This window comes from Galeopterus variegatus, unplaced genomic scaffold (genome assembly GCF_000696425.1).
Source record: "Galeopterus variegatus unplaced genomic scaffold, G_variegatus-3.0.2 Scaffold526, whole genome shotgun sequence".
NCBI classification, from domain to species: domain Eukaryota; kingdom Metazoa; phylum Chordata; class Mammalia; order Dermoptera; family Cynocephalidae; genus Galeopterus; species Galeopterus variegatus.
Window position 1 is genome coordinate 148,234 of NW_007726637.1, and position 19,547 is coordinate 167,780.

The 19,547-nt window shown below is 54.2% G+C and overlaps 1 protein-coding gene across 1 annotated transcript in view; it reads left to right on the plus strand.

The window, feature by feature from the left end:
* Window positions 1-19,547, plus strand: part of NCAN (neurocan) — a 33,940-nt gene that overhangs the window by 4,961 nt on the left and 9,432 nt on the right. The window contains exons 2-10 of the mRNA XM_008569729.1: window positions 5,776-5,855; window positions 6,777-7,175; window positions 9,037-9,211; window positions 9,317-9,444; window positions 9,971-10,264; window positions 11,155-11,742; window positions 11,940-13,355; window positions 17,475-17,591; window positions 18,868-18,981. Coding sequence (XP_008567951.1) covers window positions 5,783-5,855; window positions 6,777-7,175; window positions 9,037-9,211; window positions 9,317-9,444; window positions 9,971-10,264; window positions 11,155-11,742; window positions 11,940-13,355; window positions 17,475-17,591; window positions 18,868-18,981 — 3,304 coding nt within the window. The 5' untranslated portion in view covers window positions 5,776-5,782. The remainder of the gene's footprint in view (window positions 1-5,775; window positions 5,856-6,776; window positions 7,176-9,036; window positions 9,212-9,316; window positions 9,445-9,970; window positions 10,265-11,154; window positions 11,743-11,939; window positions 13,356-17,474; window positions 17,592-18,867; window positions 18,982-19,547) is intronic.

A 19,547-nucleotide genomic window follows, 5' to 3' on the forward strand; every position in this document is an offset into this window, starting at 1 on the left:
GTTACTCCTGACCTGCATCTTTCCTCTGTGACACAGAGTTGGACATTAAGTTCAGCTCCCTGCTGTGTCCTGTTGGCCCCTAGGGCTGCCCCTTGCTCCCCTGAGGTCTTCCCTCATTCCTCATTCATTCTTACCCCCTCTTTGATAACCTCAGGGAAACTATCTTGCCCCCCCACTAGACTAAGACCCACCCTCAGAGATGCTCACCACACACACATAGATGCAGGACACGCAGCCTCGACCAGCACAGAACAGTCTCAGCGCTGAGCCACTAAGACCACAGGAAGGAAGCCGGTGGCAGGAGTGGACCTCTCTAGGCTCCCTCCATTCCCATTTTTTTATTGTGATAAAATATACGTAACATAAAAGTCACCACTTTAAAGTGTACAATTCAGGGGCATTAAGTACATTCACAGTGTTGTTCAGCCATCACCCCTAGTTCCAGAACGTTTTCATCACCCCCAAAGTAGTCACTCTGCCCATCAGCAGTCATCCCCATTCCCCTCTCCCAGCCCCTGGCAACCTCTAATCTGCTGTCAGTCTCTGCGGATTTGCCTGTTGTGGACATTTCATAAAATGGTCATACAATACATGTCCTTCTGTGTCTGGCGTCCTTCACTTGGCATGTGTTCGAGGCTCATCCACGTTGTAGCATAGATCTGTGCTTCAGTCCTTTTTATGGCTGCATAATATTCCCTTGTATGGATCTAGGCTTTTAAAGATTGGGGTCTTCCACCAAGAACAGCATATGCCCTGCCCGAAGCAAAAACATTCCTGCGCCAACAGTACCTGGTCCATAGCATGTGCTCTGTAAATGTTGATCACACAGAGGTGAATGAATGAATGAATGAATGAAACTTTCTGGTTGGAGCTGCTGGAAACAGCTCTGGGGTGTGACACATCTGGGACACACCCTGCTCTGGTGTCTCTTACCAGCTCTGTGGCCAAGTGGTCTTCCTATCCTTACCGAACCTGTTTCCTCTCCAAAAATGGGTTGAACAGTAATGGTAGCCCAAACTACTTTTAGCGTGAGCCCTGGAGAGTCAGGGTTTGAATCCCAGCTTTTCCCTCTCTGCGTGACCTTGGGAAGCAACTTTGCCTCCTTGGGGCTCAGTTTCCCCACCTGTAAAATGGGACCGGCACCCTCAAGGGGCGCGCTGGGGACATTTAACCTGGCTTTTGGGAAAAAAAGAATGACGGGGGAAGTCAGGTGCGGTCTTCTCCTGAGAGGGGTATGTGTTCAAAAAGCAGGGGAGGGGGCGGATTTTAGGCCGGGGAGCATTCCCTCTCACGCAGCCGGAGGCCTCGGGTGGCGGGGCGCATGCGCAGAGCAGCCCCGCGGCCCCTTTATAAGCGCTGAGACGGCGGCGGGGCGAGCGGAGCGCAGGGCGCAGGGGCTGGACCCAGCGTGGAGTGAGCTGAGCCGGAGCGTCCTTTGTGCCGGGCGGCCGCTCCGGGATGCGTCCGAGCTAGGAGCCAGGTGGGGGGTCCGTCGTGGGAGGGGGCCGCGTTGGAGGAGAAGGCTCGGGCTTAGAGACAGAGCTGGGGATTGGGGAGGGCCTGGATCAGAAGGAAGCCCCCCGCGTGGGGAGGGGTCATGATGGCGGAGGGGAGCTCCGGGTTGAAGAGGGAGCGCAAACTGGGAGGGGGCTTGGGAATATCAGGGGGACACGCATTTGGGAGGAAGGTTGTCCGGGGAATGCAGACAATCGGAGACAACCCCATGGTGGGGAGGGGGCCGGACTGGGGGTGGGTCTCAGGATTGGAGAGGGGGCACTGGGAACCAGGGCGAGGGAGGGGCACCCTGAGTTTGGACAGAAGAGGAGGACACCCACATGCTGAATGGACTCCAGAACAGGGCACCCCCGCGTCTGAGCTGAGACACCCCAGGATTTTAAGTGGGGATTCCCAATTTGCAGATGAATGGAGGATCCCGGGCTGGACTGCAGTGGGCAGGGGTTCCCCCAGGTCATCCTGAGCCCAATGGAAGGGGGTCTGCGCTGAGAGAGGAAAGGGATGCCCTGGCGTCTCCCTGTCCTTTGGGGGCAGGTCCTGTCACCACATCCTGACTCAGGAAGGAGGCTCTGGGAGGCCCCATCCCAAGGTGGTCCTCTGTTGTTCCCTTAAACCTGGAGTTCAGGTGCTGTCTCTTTTCCCACGGAGCACACTGAGTGTCCCAGGTGAATGCGGGCTGGAGGGTCTCCTAGAGCCCCCAGTCATGAAACCCCAGGACCCGGGAGGGACACCAGCCTGGAGAGGGGGGACCCCAGCGCCCCCACATCTGCCCAGTTCCTTGCAGCGTGACAGATGCTTACTTGACCCCCTTCAGTCCCATCTGTCCGTACAGATGCTGGAGGAAGCTCTGGCTTGGTTTGGGGACACAGGCGCGGGGAGGTAGGGGGCTGGGACCCCAGGCCCAGCCTGGGCAGGAGCAACCCCCATTCCTACGCGCGCGGGGCTTTGTTCCTCTGGCAGCATCAGTGGGAAACAGGCAGGCTGAGGAGAGGGTTGGCGCTGGGCCCCAGCGGGAGACATGGGGGCGGGGTGGGGAGGGCAGGGGGGGCGCATCGTGGGACCCCAGAACCCAGCAGTCTCGATGGCTCGTGGACATTCCCAAATGGAAGCCCCTCCCAGGAGGTTGTCTGCTCCTGGCAGGCTGCGGAGGGGTGTGCACAGAGGGTCTGGGGGTTCCCTGTGAGTCTGATGTGACTGCGGTTGTGTCTTTGTCAGAAAACTTGTGCCGAAGGCTATGTCACCATGTGGCAAAATGATGTGTGCCCATCAGTCACCAAGGCCACATTTATCTATCCCGGTCTGTGCCAGGGGCTGCCATCACCGTGTGTAAGTGAGCGTCAATGAGGAGCTGTGTCTGATGGTGTTTGGTTCATTGAGGGCTTTATTTGGGGGGGGGGGCCAAGTCTGAGTGTGTGTGTCTTTGTGCAGAAGAGTGCTGCCTGCCTTGTGAGTGCCTATATTGCCTCTCTTTGTTAATGTCACTGTGAATCTGTGCGAGCGTGTGCCTCCCAAGGTCTGTGTCTGGGGTGTGTGGCTGTGGGGGGGGGGGGCACGGGTCTTTTCCATGTGATTGGCGGTGTAGAACCTGGGCATGGGGGTGTGGAATGTGATCTATGTGGAGCTGAGGAGCAAATGGGGGAGAAGTTGGGCAGGGGCTGAGGTCCTCAAGGGGCATTCTCAGATGATTTACTGAGCCCGATTTCCTTTCTCCTCCAAGGAGTTCCACGTTCATGCTAACGCACACAAATACAGCCTCCCTCTCAGGCCAGAAACACGCACGTGTGCACACAGCCCTGCTCAGACCCATACATCCGGAAATCACACTGGGTCCCACACCTGCACACTCGACGCCCACACACCACAGAGTTCAACGCATGCACACCCTTGCTGGACACAGCACCCCAGACGCACACCCAGTCACAAAGATGCAAAAACACCCGCTGGCAAACTCACACTCACTCAGTGCCCACCAAGACAGGAGGCGAGAGTGAGGGTGGGGAGACACACACACTCACACTGATCCAGACCGCCCCTCCCCCAGCGCCCTGCAGGCCCCTACTTGCATATGCATGAGGCTCATGCATTATTCACGAAGGGACGGGACCCAGACAGCTGTGTAAATGCTCACCTCTGGCGGCCCTGGGAAGGAGGTATTTTAAGAGCAGGGTGTGGGTGTGTGAGGGTGTCAGTGAAAGGAAGTGGGAGGATTGTGTGTGTGGGGGGGTGTGCACCTGAAACCGTGTCTGTCACCATGTTGGGCCACCTCAGTATATTTTTAGTGTGTACATAAGGCTTTGTGTACCAAGAGCTGTTTCAAAATTTAGCGTGTCTAGGACTTTACAAGTGTAGCTTGGCTCATTTCATCCTCACAATAGCCCTATGAAGTACATAAAAGTTCATTTTGTGGGGGGGGAAACTGAGGCATGGAGCAATGAAGCAAGTTGTGCAGAGTACCACAGCATGTAAGGAGTGCAGGGCTCGAAGCCAGGTCATCCGGATGTAGTCTGAGCTCTTAACCATATGATATGTGTGTGTGTGAGAGAGAAAGAGGGAATTCTCTGGCCTCACCCCTTCCTAAGGCTCTGCTGGTAGGCACAGCTTGGAGTCCTGTCCCATCCTTTAATACCCAGCCAGGCCTGAGACAACCATCAGAACTCAGGGTTCCAAGGTGGAATGAAGAAAGCCTGGGATGGAGGCGGAGGTTACTGAGGTTTACAGGTAGTATTTGGAGACACCGGCCAAGGGCCTGGCTTCGAGTTCTGCCCTGCTGTGCATCCCAAGGCAAACTGCTAGCCTTCTCTGGGCCCGAGGTGCTGTGTAAGCAGACAGGAGGCCAGGGCAGACCAGGTGGGCAGTGCCTCTGCTTTGTCTTGCCAGAGTTCAGCACCACGGACAGGTCCCCCCAACCGAACTCTCAGCCTCTGGGAGCTGGGAAGGAGGGTGGATGAGGGCGGCAGATGTCCCCCACAGCCTCCCATTCTGGACTCCATCCACACCCCCTCCGCAGGGCTATTCTTTTATGTAGGGTGGGTTTCAAGAGCTGGGTTCGCAGATGATGTTCTTTTTTTTTTTTTTTTTTAAAAGATGACCGGTAAGGGGATCTCAACCCTTGGCTTGGTGTTGTCAGCACCACGCTCAGCCAGTGAGCAAACCGGCCATCCCTATATAGGATCCGAACCCGTGGCCTTGGTGTTATCAGCACCGCACTCTACCGAGTGAGCCACGGGCCGGCCTGCAGATGATGTTCTGATTTCCCATCTGCCCCATCTCCTGAGCCCTGGTAAGGGGGGCTGCAGAGGAGTGGGAGGCTTTGGGGAGGGGCCACCTCCTGGAATTTCTAGTGTCTTGGAGAATGTGAAGTGTGGAAGGGCACTGCCCTCTCTCAGCGCCTGGAATGGGCTTTGCTCCCCATAGGCGTTCAATAACTGTCCACTTCATGCCCATGGACCACAGCCCCAATAGAGAACCCACAACTGAAATTTCTCCGTGGGTCTAGGAAGCATTTTCACCAGGCTGTGTGAAGTCAGAGAGAGGATGGGGTGGGCAGGGGTGAGGTCCCTTCCTCCAGCTGGGACTTGGCAGCTCCTCAAAAATCCCAGAAACCAAGAATAGAATCTTGGTGACAACCAAATCCTGGAATTGAAGCTGAGAATCGTGTCAGTCAGCAAACCCAGATTAAAGGACTAGCTTGGAGCCCAACCTGCCTGGACTGGGGACCCTGGGAGGACTAGGGCCATTTGCTGCCCTCTAGGAGCCCCCAGTCTGATGAGAGAGGCTGACTTGAAAAATGGGATTTCAGCCTTGGCTGTGTTGAGGTCAGTAATCATAGTAGCAACAGCTGAAATGTACTCCTTCATGCCAGGCAGTTCTAAGTATTTTATGTGTTGACTGATTTGTCCCTTCCAACCATCTGATGTTATCCCCATCTGACCCATGTAGAAAGTGAGGCACAGAGAAGTCAAGCTACTTGTCCAAGGCCACACAGCAAGGAACAGGAAGAAGCCAACCCCAGGTCCAATTCACTCCAGCACTCATGCATCTGACTATTAGGTTTCACTGCTCAGATTCTGAAGTCAGGCAGCCCTGGGTTTGAATTCTGGCTCAGCCCTTCCTTGCTCACTCTGTGACCTTGAGTGACACACTGGCCTCTCTGCACCGTGTTCCTGATCTGTAGAGTGTGGGCATTTGGTCCTTCCATGCCTAACATCTGGGAGGGTTGTGCTATGGTTCACCCCTCCCTCCCTTTCCATTTTATTCCAGGTTGAGGATGGGGACCACGTCTGTCTGGGCTTTGAGCCTCCTTATGTTCCAGATACTGCTCTTTGTGGCTGGGGAACAGGGTGAGTTGGCTGTGGGAAGGGAGAGGTTGGGGTCTGGGTGATTAACAATTTGGGGCACCTTTTAAATTCCAAAGCCTTCTCCTGCTGGTGCCCTGGCTTGGTCTGGAAAATGAGAATAGATGAAAAAGGTCTTTGAACAGTCAAAAGCGAACAAGATACCTGAAAGGTTATTTTTAGTCATTGCTGGCAGAAGCCGGAGGTTCCCGCCTCTCACCATTTTGCTAAGATGAGCTGCAGAGAGAGAGACAGAAAATAAAAATAGTGCAGAGATTGATTAGTAATGTCTGCCAGGAGTGGGTAGAGGGAAATAAAGGTCTGTGTGCCTCTTCTGGCATCCTTCCAACGGTGGTCAAGAGCCCAAGCTTTAGAAATCCCTCACTGATTTGCTCAGTAGCCTTAGGCAGGTACAGTGATCTCTCTGAGCCTCATCTTCCTCAACCCCCCAAAGGGAATGAGACATTGCAACCTCTGCAGATGTCACAAAAACCAAATGAGCCGTTTGCTGAAAAGTGCTTATTGTAAAGAAGATACTCTGCAAACAACACTTCCCTTCCAATGGCTGCCTCTTGGTTAACTTTGGGGGAAACCAAGGCTCAGAAAAGGAAAATGATTTTCCAATGGCCAACACTGGGGTCAGTGGCACCAGGAGTCAAACCTCTGTCCCTATAGAAAGAGGCCTCCAGCATCTGGATTTTGAATGGAGGCAGAGCTATGAAGGGATTCTACCCCATTACTCCCCTTCCACCCCAATAAATCTCACAGGTTGGGGTGCAGATCACAGATCTGTGCATCACATTGTGCCACTGTGGCCTCAGTCTAACCTCTGTAGCCTCAGTCTCCTTGTCTGTACAGCAAGGGATATACAGTCCCTGCTGGTCTTTGCCTCTAAGTTAGGCCCTCTCTTTGCCCTTTCCACCCCAGGCACACAGGATGCTGCCACCAGTGAGAAGGGGCTTCATATGCAGAAGGTGGGGTCTGGGCCAGTGCGGGCTGCACTGGCGGAGCTGGTGGCCCTGCCCTGTCTCTTCACCCTGCAGCCACGGCCAGGTGCAGCCCAAGACGCCCCTCGGATTAAGTGGACCAAGGTGCGGACTGCATCAGGACAGCGACAGGACTTGCCCATCCTGGTGGCCAAGGACAACGTGGTACGGGTGGCCAAGGACTGGCAGGGGCGAGTGTCGCTGCCCTCCTATCCCCGGCGCCGAGCCAATGCCACGCTACTGCTGGGGCCTCTGAGGGCCAGCGATTCCGGGCTCTATCGCTGCCAGGTGGTGAGGGGCATCGAAGATGAGCAGGACCTGGTGCCTCTGGAGGTAACAGGTCAGTTGGGGGCAGGGGAGGGTCCAAGGCTGGGAGGGGGAGGGGCTGAGCCTGAAGCCCACCCATTGAATGTCACCTTAGAAATCACTCTCTGAACAAGAATTCTCCTTTAACTCTTCTGAGAAAGTCACAAAGAAAGCCTCCACCAGTATTACCCTGCCTTTAACATCTCTTTTAGCCAAGAGGGAGCAGCCTCCAGCTCAGTCTACTGTGGGCCACAGTAACTAAGCAGATTTTATAACTTTGCTTTAAGTCCATTTTATGGTTACCTGATTTTACATAAGACAAAAGACATTGACTTTTTATTTAAAATAGGAATACAAATTTCCTTTTTTTTTCGTGGTTGGCCGGTCAGGGGATCTGAACCCTTAATCTGAGTGTTATAACACCATGCTCTAACCAACTGAGCTAATCAGCCAGCCTGAAATTTCCTTTTCAAATAAATTTATTTAAGCTTTTCAAAAGTGAAGCTATTTTTTAAAAGTCCATTAAAAATATATATTAAGTAAATAACAGTTCACAAATACCTGTTTAGCCAATTCCTATATTAAATTCTTTCTGTTGAAATAGTCAGTGTAGTTTCTGTTTTCCTAAGTGATCAAATGATTAAAGTCTAGAACAAGGGCTGGCCAGTTAGTTCAGTTGTTAGAGAGCAGCCTTATAACACCAAGGTCATGGGTTCAGATTCCCGTACTTAGCCAGCTGCCAATAAATAAATAAATGAAGTCTATAACAGTATCTAGCACACAGTAAAGATGCTCATTAAAATTGTAATGTATGACTCAATAAATGGATTGCTGTGGACTCCTGCTGGGAAATCTATTTCCCTTAATTTATGTTGACCTTGAGCAAGTCCCTGTATCTCCTATAATGGGGCTTAATCTCCCCCCCCAAACTGCAAACTGGGGACACAGTGTCTCACCACATATATTATGGGGTCAACCAATCATCCCCTTCCAAAGGCCTCACTTCTCAAAACCTAAAAAAAAAAAAAAAAATTATGGCAAAGAAAGTGAATTCCACCTCTGAGTCGGTTCAGTTTCATTCATTCAGCCAGACATTTTCTGAGCACCTACCATGTGCCAGCCCAATGGTGAGGGCATATCCAGCAGCTCCTGGTCTGATAAGATGGAGCAAAATGTTTAATTCCCTTGTCTTGCTCAGCCATGTCTTTCCTTTCTAAATCAGCATCTGTGCCACAGGGAGCCTGTGATTGGTGTTTCACATCCTGGCTTATAGGTCACCTCCTCCAGGAAGACTTCCAAGACCCCGTTCCAAGGCTAAGCAAGAACCACATTTGGTCTCCCACTGCTGCCTGGGCTTCCACTGTCAGTGCCTGCTCTTAATTCCTAAAAGGCAGAAGCTCTCACCCTTCTCCATGCCTCCTGCCACCTCCAGGACCTGACTCTGGTCAGAGAGTGCTATCTTCGGAGTCAGATCTTCCTGGATTTAAATTTTCACTCTGCCTCATACATGCTGTGACATGTCCTGGACATGTCCTTCAAACTTTCTGAACCTTAGTTTTCCCCTCTGGAATAATCATAGGGTTGTTATAAGAGTTCAGTGAGATCCTGCTTATAAATGCTTTTCACATAGTAAATATTTGACTAGCTCTAGCACTTTATGGCCATTGTTATCAATTTCCTCATCTGTAAAATGGGGACATATTGATCTCACTCTCCACCATCACCCTAGCACTGTGCCCAGTGCTGAGTACATGGATATAGTACAGGGCAGAGTAGGGTCGCAGGTCTGTTATTATCACACTGATGTGGGGGAGTCATTCTGCAAGAGAGAGATGTGTTCTTGAAGATTCCAGCATAAGTCACCACCATCCCCCATTCTGGATATTCTCCCACAGGCGTTGTGTTCCACTACCGGGCAGCCCGGGACCGCTATGCACTGACCTTCCCTGAGGCCCAGGAGGCCTGCCATCTCAGCTCAGCCACGATTGCAGCCCCACGGCACCTGCAGGCCGCCTTTGAGGATGGCTTTGACAACTGCGATGCTGGCTGGCTCTCAGATCGCACCGTTCGGTGAGCACACAGGGTGGGGAGATGAAGAGCTAGCCCCTGGAGAAAGAGGATTCTTGGGGGCTCCAGGAGCACACATCTGAGAGGGACCCCCCCTTGTGTTGTCAGGTATCCTATCACTCAGTCCCGTCCTGGTTGCTATGGTGACCGTAGCAGCCTTCCAGGGGTTCGGAGCTATGGGAGACGCAACCCACAGGAACTCTACGATGTGTATTGCTTTGCCCGTGAGCTGGGGGGTAAGTCTGGGGCTGGCAGGACTCCACCTCCCCACCTCTCCCTGAGCCCCTATTACTACCCCCAACACCCATCCCTCCCTAAGTCCTAAGTCTTATCACTCTCTAAAGCTTCAGCCAAGACCTGTGCCCACCCATTCCCTGAGGGTTCCATCCCCGGGAGTCCCTCTCCCTCTCTGCACTCCCTCCCTGTCTCTGAGCCCCGTCCCCTCGCTATATCCCTCTCCCCAGGGCCCTTCCCGCTCTCTGGGCCCCCCTCACCGACCCCCACCCTTTCTTTGAAGCCATACCAGGGGGCCTGAGTTACCTCATTTGTAAACAGAGGCTCTCATTAGCGCTGCGTGAAAGGTAATGACAGCGATGCTCTGGGGACCTGGGCGCACAGCCGCAGTGCGCGTCCAGCTCGCCAGACCAACACCCAAACCCAGCCAGGTCTGGGCTATCTGGAGTGGGACCCCCTTTCCGGGCTCCGGGGGAGGGTCCCCAGGCTGCCCTGACCCCCGGTATCCCCCTCCTCCCCACGCTGCAGGAGAGGTCTTCTACGTGGGCCCGGCCCGCCGCCTGACATTGGCCGGCGCGCGTGCCCAGTGCCGCCGCCAGGGCGCCGCGCTGGCCTCGGTGGGACAGCTGCACCTGGCCTGGCACGAGGGCCTGGACCAGTGCGACCCGGGCTGGCTGGCCGACGGCAGCGTGCGCTACCCGATCCAGACGCCGCGCCGGCGCTGCGGGGGCCCGGCCCCGGGCGTGCGCACCGTCTACCGCTTCGCCAACCGCACGGGCTTCCCCGCGCCCGCCGCGCGCTTCGACGCCTACTGCTTCCGAGGTGCGTGCGGGGCCGCCCCGATGGCCACGCCCCCAGGCCGTGCGCCTGAAGGCCGCGCCCCCGAAGGCTGAGCTTTCCAGGGGAGGCCACGCCCAGGGAACGCGCGCCATGATAAGCCACGCCCCCGGTGAGGGCCACGCCCCTTGAGGCAGGTCCCTCCCTAGGAGCTCCGCCCTGGGGGAAGGACGCGCCCCGGAGGATGCCCAGATCTGGCGAGGGAGTCACAGTGGCCGGTGGGGGCTATAACTACCGAAGTCCTGAGGCGCCTAGACCCTGGAAGACACGCCCCCGGGTGGAGCAGATCCTACCTGGAGCCACGCCCATAAGCACACCCACCTGTTGAGGGGGTTATGGGCCACGTGCCCTGGGCGGGGCCGTACCAGGGGCGGGACCAGGGTTGACACTCGCCCTTGGAGGTGGGTACAGCTTTGGAAGCTGCAAACCTCAGCTCCGAGGAGCCAAGTCCCTTGTGTAAACCTAGCCCTGGGTAGGAAAAAAAGACAAAGCCCTTGGTAGGAAGACCATGCCCACTGGGGACGATTCACGGCTCAGGTCTAGTCGAATGCTTTAAGCTAACCTGACCTCATGAGAATCGGACACTGCCTAAGCTTTGCCCATGAGCCACACTGTCTCTCGACCCCTCACTGCAGCAAGTTCACTCTGATCCTGACAGTGGGCTCAGTCAGACCCATGCCTGAGCAGTGGAGGTAACTTTGCATCTCCCTGTCAGGCTGGGAGACCCTAGAAACCATAAGGAGAGACACAGGGGCAGAGAGGGACAGATGCATGGACGATCTGTGCTGCAGCGTGCTGGAATGTGGGTAGATATCAAGCAGAACTTCCCAGGTAGCCTCTGGGCCTGATGCAGCCTCTTTTGCTTTTTCCCACAGCTCATCACCCCACACCACAACATGGAGACTCAGAGATGCCCTCATCTGGAGATGAGGGGGAGATTCTATCAGCAGAGGGGCCCCCCGTCCGAGAACTGAAGCCTAATCTGGAGGAGAAGAAGGTGGTCACCCCTGACTTCCAGGAGCCTCTGGTGTCCAGTGGGGAAGAAGAGCCCCTGATCTTGGCAGAGAACCAGGAGTCTCCAGAGACCCCCAGCTCTACCCATGAGGACCCTGCGCTGGCCTCATGGCTCACTGAGGAAGTGAAGTTGAGCACGGTGGCCCCCAGTCCCAGCAGCACAGGGGCAGGCACTGCAGCGAGTACACACACGGAGGTGGCCCCACCTGGCCCCACACCTAGGAGGAGGGGGCGCTTCAAAGGTTTGAATGGGCGCCACTTCCAGCAGCAGGAATCAGAGCAAGGGCTGGAGTGGGGCCTTGAGGCCAACACCCAGCCCCCCACCCCAGAGGCTGCTGTGAATCACGTCGAGCCCCCCTTGGCCTCAGGAGCCACAGAGGCCTCGGGGAGTAGCCGGAGCTGGAGCCCCTGGGCTGATCTCACCAATGAAGTGGATGTGCCTAGAGCTGGTAAGTCGGAGTCAGGGGGAAGGGGGCAGTGGGGGATAGATATGGCCACATTCAGGACAGGGGGAAAAGCTATGAATCCCTAATGGGTCTCCTGGCCTCAGAAGCTCAGAATCTCTTCCTCGGGCCTGGAGCCAAGGAGATGATCAGGAGGGGCTGCTGAGAGATCATTATAATTACTATTGTTCATGTTGTTCCAGGTTCCCCTGGTGGCAGAAGCCCCCCAGAGCCCTGGCTGTGGCCCCCCACCATCATCCCACCCAGCCTCCCAGGTCCCAGCAGGGCCCCTGGCCTGGAGCTAGAGAAGGCCGAGGGCCCCAGAGTGAGGCCAACCACCCCAGACCTGCCCTGGTCTCCCTTGGAGGCCTCTGTCCCTGCTCCCAGCCTCTCAGAGGGCCCCAGTACTGGCCCTTGGGGAGCCTCCCTCACGGTCACTTCCCCAGACTTCCCTATGATGGCCATGCTGCGTGACCCCAAACCATGGCTTGTACCACACTCAACACCTGTCCCCACCAAAGCCAGTGAGGTCGGGGGGCATGGCAAGGCCATGGCCACTGCCCCACGCTCCCCTGTCTCAGAGACCGAGGTATATTCCCTACCCCCCTCCTTGGGCCCAACAGGACAGGGTGGAGAGGCAACACCCACAACACTCAGCAGCCACGGAGCAGGAAGTCCCACAGCCCCCTTCCAGGCAGCCACAGACACACGAGCTGGAGCCAGCCCTCACTCCCCCAGGGCAGACTTTGGAGAAATTGGGGGGACCAGCCCTACTCTGCTCAGCCAAGCTGAGCATCCCAGATCCAGCCCATGGGCTTCTGTGGACAGGAACATGACGGCAGATTTTGCCCCCACCAAGACTGCCACTGAGCCCACGGGTGTCAGAAGCATCTGGAAGTCTGAGTCTGGGGTCTCCAACACAGCAGGAAGCCCCACTTCTGGCTTGCAGGCCACCATGGATGAGGATCAGGGCACCTGGCCCTCTCTGTACAGCAAAGGGCTAGACACCAGCCCCCCATCTGCACCTTCAGGGGGCTTTGGAGTCTTCTTCGTGCCTGGGGTCACCCCAAGTTTGGAGTCTTGGGCTGCTACACAAGGAGGAGACACAGTAGACCCCAGCAATGCCGGTGGAATTTGGGAACCTGGATCCCATGTGGTTGAAGGAGCTGAAAGTCCCACATTGAGCCCTCAGGTGGCCATGGATACAAGCATGGTGACATCCCTCATGTCCCTGGACCAGCAGGACAAGGTTGGGCTCATGGTCACGTCCATAGTGGCCTCCTCAAGCTCCCAACCCCACTCAGAGCCGGGGAGGCAGATGGTGGCTCAGGAAACAGTGGGAGCCCCTCTGCCTCTGGGAAGCCCCCTGGGGAAGCCGGCTCTTCCTCCTTGGACATCAACTGCAGCTGGCATGGATGAGGCTACCTCCGTTTTCTCGGGGGAGCCTACTGTGCCGTGGGACTCCCCCAGCACCCTGCTGCCTGTCTCCCTGGGCACAGAAGAGTTTGAACTGGAGGTCCTAGCGGGGAGCCCAGGTGTGGAGAGCTTCTGGGAGGAGGCGGCGAGTGGAGAGGAGCCTGCCCTGCCAGGGACCCCGGCAAATGCAAGTGCAGAGGAGGGTAAGTTCAAAGTCCCATGGCTCCATCCAGCATCCTGCAGTCAGGACTTGGGGAACCAGGGGCTGAGGGAGCCCAGAGCAGGGAGGAAGCATTGTCCCTGGGGGTGTAGAAGGTCTCTAGAAGGGGATGAGGTTAGAGATAGGAGCTCATCAAGTGGAGCTGAATTTCGGAAAGGACGTTCCTGGCAGAGGAACCAGCATGGGCAAAGGCCAGGAGGTGAAGTTGTATTTGGTCTGTTCAGAGCACAGTGATTATGTCCCAATGACCAACATGTGGGAGTGATGGGGCGTTGGGTAGAGTTTGATTTGGGGGATAAGCTTGGTCTAAAAACCACGCCCATATCCACTTTGAGCCAGGCAGTGCTTGTGTGAAGCTGGGGGCTGGACTTCGGAGACTCCCCCAGTCTGGGGGAAGACACAGCTGGACACAGACACCTCCCAGGTGGGACCAGAGGGAGCAGGCGTGGCAGGGAGGGCTTCCTGAACAAATGGGAATTGGAGCTGGAATATTCAGTGATGTGGGTCGTGGGGGCTTCAAGCCACAGAGAAAGTGGGTACTGGGGAGGGCGGGAGTGGTGAGCATCACCCCCATTCTACAGACAGCAAAAAGGCTCAGGGCAGAATGTCACTCTCCAGCTAGTCAGTGTACAAACCTCACCTGGAGCCCAGATCTGCCTGCACCTTAACTGCTCTGTGCCCAGCAGAGCTCAGACAAAGCCACTGCCCTGTTCTCTCCAGGGCCAGGTCTGCCCCAGCTCAGCCTGTAAATTCCAGCCCTTTATTTTCCCAGTCCTGCCACATTAAGCTGGTGCTTTTGGCCAAATGAACTTAAAAAAAAAGAGAGAGAGAGAGAGAGAGAGAAAGAAAGAAAAAAACAAAAAGAAGGCAGCAGCAGGTAATTAAAAGCACTTTTTCTGGGGCTAGCCAGTTAGCTCAACTGGTTAGAGCACAGTATTATAAAACCAAGGACAAGGGTTTAGATCCCCACACCGGCCATCTGCCAAAAAAAAATAAAAAGCACTTTTTCTGAGTTGCAAAACACTTTTATCAACACAATTGGTTTTTAATATGCTTCTTTTTTTTTTTTTAAGGCAACATGTAGGGAAGATGGAAATACCAGAGGCAGTTCCTGTCACCTCTGGGCTGTGTCCTGGGTCAGATCTTCTTTTCTTAGATGCCCAGGAGGCAGGGAGACCCAGGGCAGGGACACATGTCAATAAAGGCTGATGCTTATTAGTCACCGCCTGTGTGCCTGGCTTCTCCTAAGCATGTTACTAGAATTATCTTGGTTAATCTTTATAATGTCTTTGTGGGATAAGTTCTAGTATGAGCCTCACTTCACAGATGGGGACACTGAGGCACAGAGATGTCAAGTGACTTGTACAGTCATGCGGCTAGGGAGTGTCAAGGCTGGGGTGTGAATCCAGGTTGCCTGAAAACATGGTCTCTGTTTCAACCACTAGGCTGTACAATGCTTAGTTAATTGGTGTGAAAAAATACATGACTTCCTGGGGAGGCCATGAACTCACCCAGAGAGGGAGCCAAGACGAGACGGGCAGGTCCGTCCTTGAAGTGTGGACAGAGGGAAAGAGGCTCAATGCCAAGGGAGATAGAGAAGGGTGGCCAGAGAGGCGGGAAGGAAACCTCACAGGGTGCAAAGGAAATAGGGTTTGGAGTTGTGGCTGGGGCTGGGCTGTCTCGGACTTTGCTGAATTCTTGGCTCCAGAATTAAGCCAGGGGCAGAGGGCTGGAAAGAGGTGGCAGTGCTGGGGGAGACCCAGGCGCCTACCCACCCGCTGCTTGCAGCAGAAATGCTAATGAAGCTGAAAATAAACGCGACACCAGTGAACGACTGAGTCACCGCCAGCCCGTGGGCAGGTGTCGGCAGCGCCGGGCACCTAGCGGGGCTCACGCATCCTGCCGCCCAGCAGCCCCACGCCTGTGCACGCACGTGGTGGGCCACACCAGGGCCATCATACGGCCACGGCCCCCACCATCCACAAGCCCCTTCACTCTCCATGGGGGCACATGCCACCACCCCAGGGACAGGCTTTAGCCACTGCAGGAGGACCAGCTGCTACCTTCATTCAGTTAGCAAGCACTTATTGAGTACCTACTATGTTCCAGGCACAGTGTTGAAACCAAATCCCTGTCCTCTGAAAGCTGGCTTCTAGAGCAACGCTCTAGAGCTTTCCCAATGATGGAAATGTTCTCTATGCTGTCTAAGTTGAAACGTGGCTAGTACATCTGCGGGGCTGCATTTTTACTGTTATTTCATATGAATTAATTTAAGCACAAATAGCTATATGTGGCTGCCATATGGAACATCACCACTCCAGGAAGAGATACGGATAAGAAACAGTGATCCTAATAAAGAAGTAAATTATATTGGACGTTAGAAAGTGATAAGAGCAAAACAGAGAAAGTAAAGCAATTGGGGGTGGGGGGTGGGGTGGGGAATGCCAGTGAATGGCTTGCAGTTTTGGAAGGGGGTCAGGAAACGTCTCTCTAACCAGAGGAAATTTGAGCAAACCTGAAGAAGGTGAGGGAGGAGCCATGTGGAGATCTGGCAGAAGAGCATTCCAGGCAGAGGGAACAGCCTGTGCAATGGTCCTGAGGCAGGATGGTGCCTGGTGTGTTGGAGGAACGGTGAGGTCAGTGTGGCTGGAACACAGTAAACAAGGAGGAGAGAGGAGGAGGTAGGGCAGGGAGATGTTGGGGTAGACTGCACAGGGCCCACTGGACTGCAGTTAGGATTTTGGCATTTCTTCTGAGGGCAATGGGGAGCCATGGAGGGATCTAGGCAGAGGAGGGACATGACCTTACTCAGGTTTACATAGGCTCCCTCTGGCTGCTCTGAGGAGAACAGCCTGTGGAGGGAGGAAGCAACTACTTCATAACAACTCAATTTCTTGAGGGGCCCCAGACCAAGACAAAAATAGAAGAAATTCTAGATTATGGGGGCTACAGAGAGTGCCTTAAGCCAGGCTCCTGGAGACCTGGAGGCCAGTCTTGCCTCTTGCAGTGTCCAGTTTTGTGGCCTCGAGCCAGGCTCTGCCCTTGTCTGAGCCTTGGGTTTAGTGTCTGTGCAGTGGAGTGGTCAGGTGCTGCTCTGACAAGAGGTCGGGGTCAGCTGGGGTAGGGTGGGGGTTCTTGCCCTGCCCTTCCCAGGCTCCAAAGGAGGGGTTTCCTCAAGGGGGTGGAGACCACCCAGTAAGGCATCCAGGCCCCTGAGTACGGGAGGGACCCTTCTATCTCCAGGGAAATTCAGCTGGAGAATGGCTGGGGAGAAGGACAGGAACCTTCATTCCTTGATGCCCCCTGGGTGCCCAGTCTCATACTGACCAATGCTGGGACACACCACCCCCTGCCCCAAGAGTCGCCAGGCTGATACAGACAGAGCCAGACATGGCGTTGCAGTCAGGTCTGGGAGAAAGGGATGAACAGTTCTTATTTTCATTTTATAGATGAGGCAACTGAAATTCAGAGAAGTGACTTGCCCAGGGTCCCCTAGTACATGCCAGAGCCAGGAATTAAACCAGACCTCTCTGGCTCTGCAGCTCATGCTTATAACAACTGTACAGTAATCCACCACCTTCCACACTGTAACCACTAAGGTTGCATCAAAAGAGATTGAGCCACCAGAATGAAGGAGGTGATGGTCCCCATTCTCCCCAGGCGGTTCATAGTCCACCTGGAACTGTATATCTACTTCTGTGCCCCAAATTGTGAGAAACACAGTGATGAGCAGGCCATGTCCAGAAGAAGGGGACAAGTCAGGGAGGGAACTTAAACCTGTGTTCTGGGAGAAGACTTCCTCAGAGAATGTTTGGAAGCCCTGGTGCCTAGGGGCACCATTTCACTTCAGTCTGAGAAAGGACTTTGCCACAGGCAGGGCAGCCCCCAGATGCTTTGGGGAAGTTCCTAGAAGGAGCAAGCTCCTCATGACAGGGGACACATGAGAGGGAGTTGGTGACCACCTGTTGGGTAAGTTATAGAGGGGACACCACAGAGAGGGGTTTTATGAGAGGAACTTTAGGGGCCTGAGGTCTGGATTCTGGGAAGGCAAATGACCTGGTGGACTGACTCCTGCCCACACTACCCATCATCCATCCTGCAGCCTCCTCAGATCCCTGTGAGAACAACCCTTGTCTGCATGGAGGGACCTGTAACGCCAATGGCACCATGTACGGCTGTATCTGTGACCAGGGCTTCGCTGGGGAGAACTGTGAGATTGGTGAGTGTCCCAGACTCAGGATCTGAACCTGAACTGTGTGACTCCAGAGCCTTGGATTTTACCCAGTAGCTATATCCTGAGGACTCAGAGATCACAAAAAGCTGGCTTTAGATGCCCCATTCCCATCCCTTGTCCCAGACTCAGGATCTGAACCTGAACTGTGTGACTCCAGAGCCTTGGATTTTACCCAGTGGCTATATCCTGAGGACTCAGAGATCACAAAAAGCTGGCTTTAGATGCCCCATTCCCATCCCTCACTCCTTGAATCCAGCTAAATCAGCTCCTATTGGCTGAACCAGAACCAAACAGCTGAATTCTCCCCCTGGGGGCCGAGGCTCTGGTGTGCTGCCTCACATTACTACCAAGTGGGGGTAGGGAGGGGAAGACAAAGGGATGATATGGCTAAGACTCCTCCCAGCAAAGGGCCCTGGGGGATCCCACCCTCTCCTGGGTGGGCAGGGGTATAGGCACCACCACCAGAACTGTTGGGTGCTAGCCCCAAAGCCCAACGCAGGAAATACTACCAACTATGAAATTGTAACAATAAATATACATGATATAATTTTTTGAACTCTGTGCATCATCTCCTTGACTTCACAGCTTTCACAACCACACTATAATTATAAAATCATAACAGTACATAGAAACGATATAATTTCTTGAGCACTTCCATTGATTCTCCACTCACAACCACCTTTGAGATGGTGCCAGTATTATCACCACTTTGCAAAAAAAAAAAGAAACTGAGTCTCAAGGAGGGGAAGTGACTGGCCCAGTGTCACACATGCTTCAAGCACTATCTACATATGGATTGATAGAAGAGGAGCTCAACTGAATATCCGACTCTGCCTACAAACAGCTTTGCAAGTCCTTGCAAATACCTAAAAGAGCCTCCAGCTTAAGCATTCTATAGGCCTGTTTTTATCTTTATTATTATTGTGGTGGAGGGGCAGCTGGCTGGTACAGGGATCTGAATATAGGCCTGTTTTTGAGAGTATAACCATCACTCCTCTGGAGTCAGGTGGAACATTCTGCACATCCTGGTTCTCAGCTGGCCCAGTGGCATCTGCTCCCATTAATACTAATTTATATTAATTGTGTGAGATTCCACCCCCTTGGCTGCAGAGTCATTGGGCCATCTGTGAAGACCACCAATGCTGCAGTCAGGTCTGGGATGAATGGTAGGATCCTGACCCCATCTTCTGTCTGGTTCCCTGTGGGGCTCAGAGCCAAGGGGAGGTTGACCTCTGACTCAGTCCCTCCCCCTCTCTGCCAGACATTGATGACTGCATCTGCAGCCCCTGTGAGAACGGAGGCACCTGTATTGACGAGGTCAACGGCTTTGTCTGCCTTTGCCTCCCCAGCTATGGGGGCAGCCTCTGTGAGAAAGGTGAGTCTACCATGACCTCGGAAAGATTAGAAGGAATAGGGTTGGGTGCCCAGCCATAGACTTCCCCACCATGCTCCAGGCCTCTGCCAGGGCTGTGAGTCTGACAGAAGGTAAATGATTATTTTTTTAGATAAAATTCACGTAATATAGAATTAACCATTTTAAAGTGTCCAATTCAGCAGCATTCAGTACGTACACAATGTTGTGCAACCATACCTCTAGCTGCAGAATTTTTTCATCACCCCAGAGGGAAACGATGTACCCATGAAGCAGTCACTTTCCAGTCCCCCTTCCCCAGCAACCATTAATCTGCTTTTTCTCTCTATGGATTTGCCTGTTTATGCTGGACACTTCATATCAATGGAATCATATACTGACCTTTTTTTTTTTTTTTTTCCTTTTTGTCTTTTTTCGTGACCGGCAACGGATCGCAACCCNAGTGTCGCGCCCGTACCGGACTGGGACTGGCAACGGGATCGCAACCCTCGGTGTTGCGCTCTCACCCCGCTCAGCCAGTGAGTGGCTGGTCTGTATGTGGGATCCGAACCCTCGGCAGGAGCGCCGCC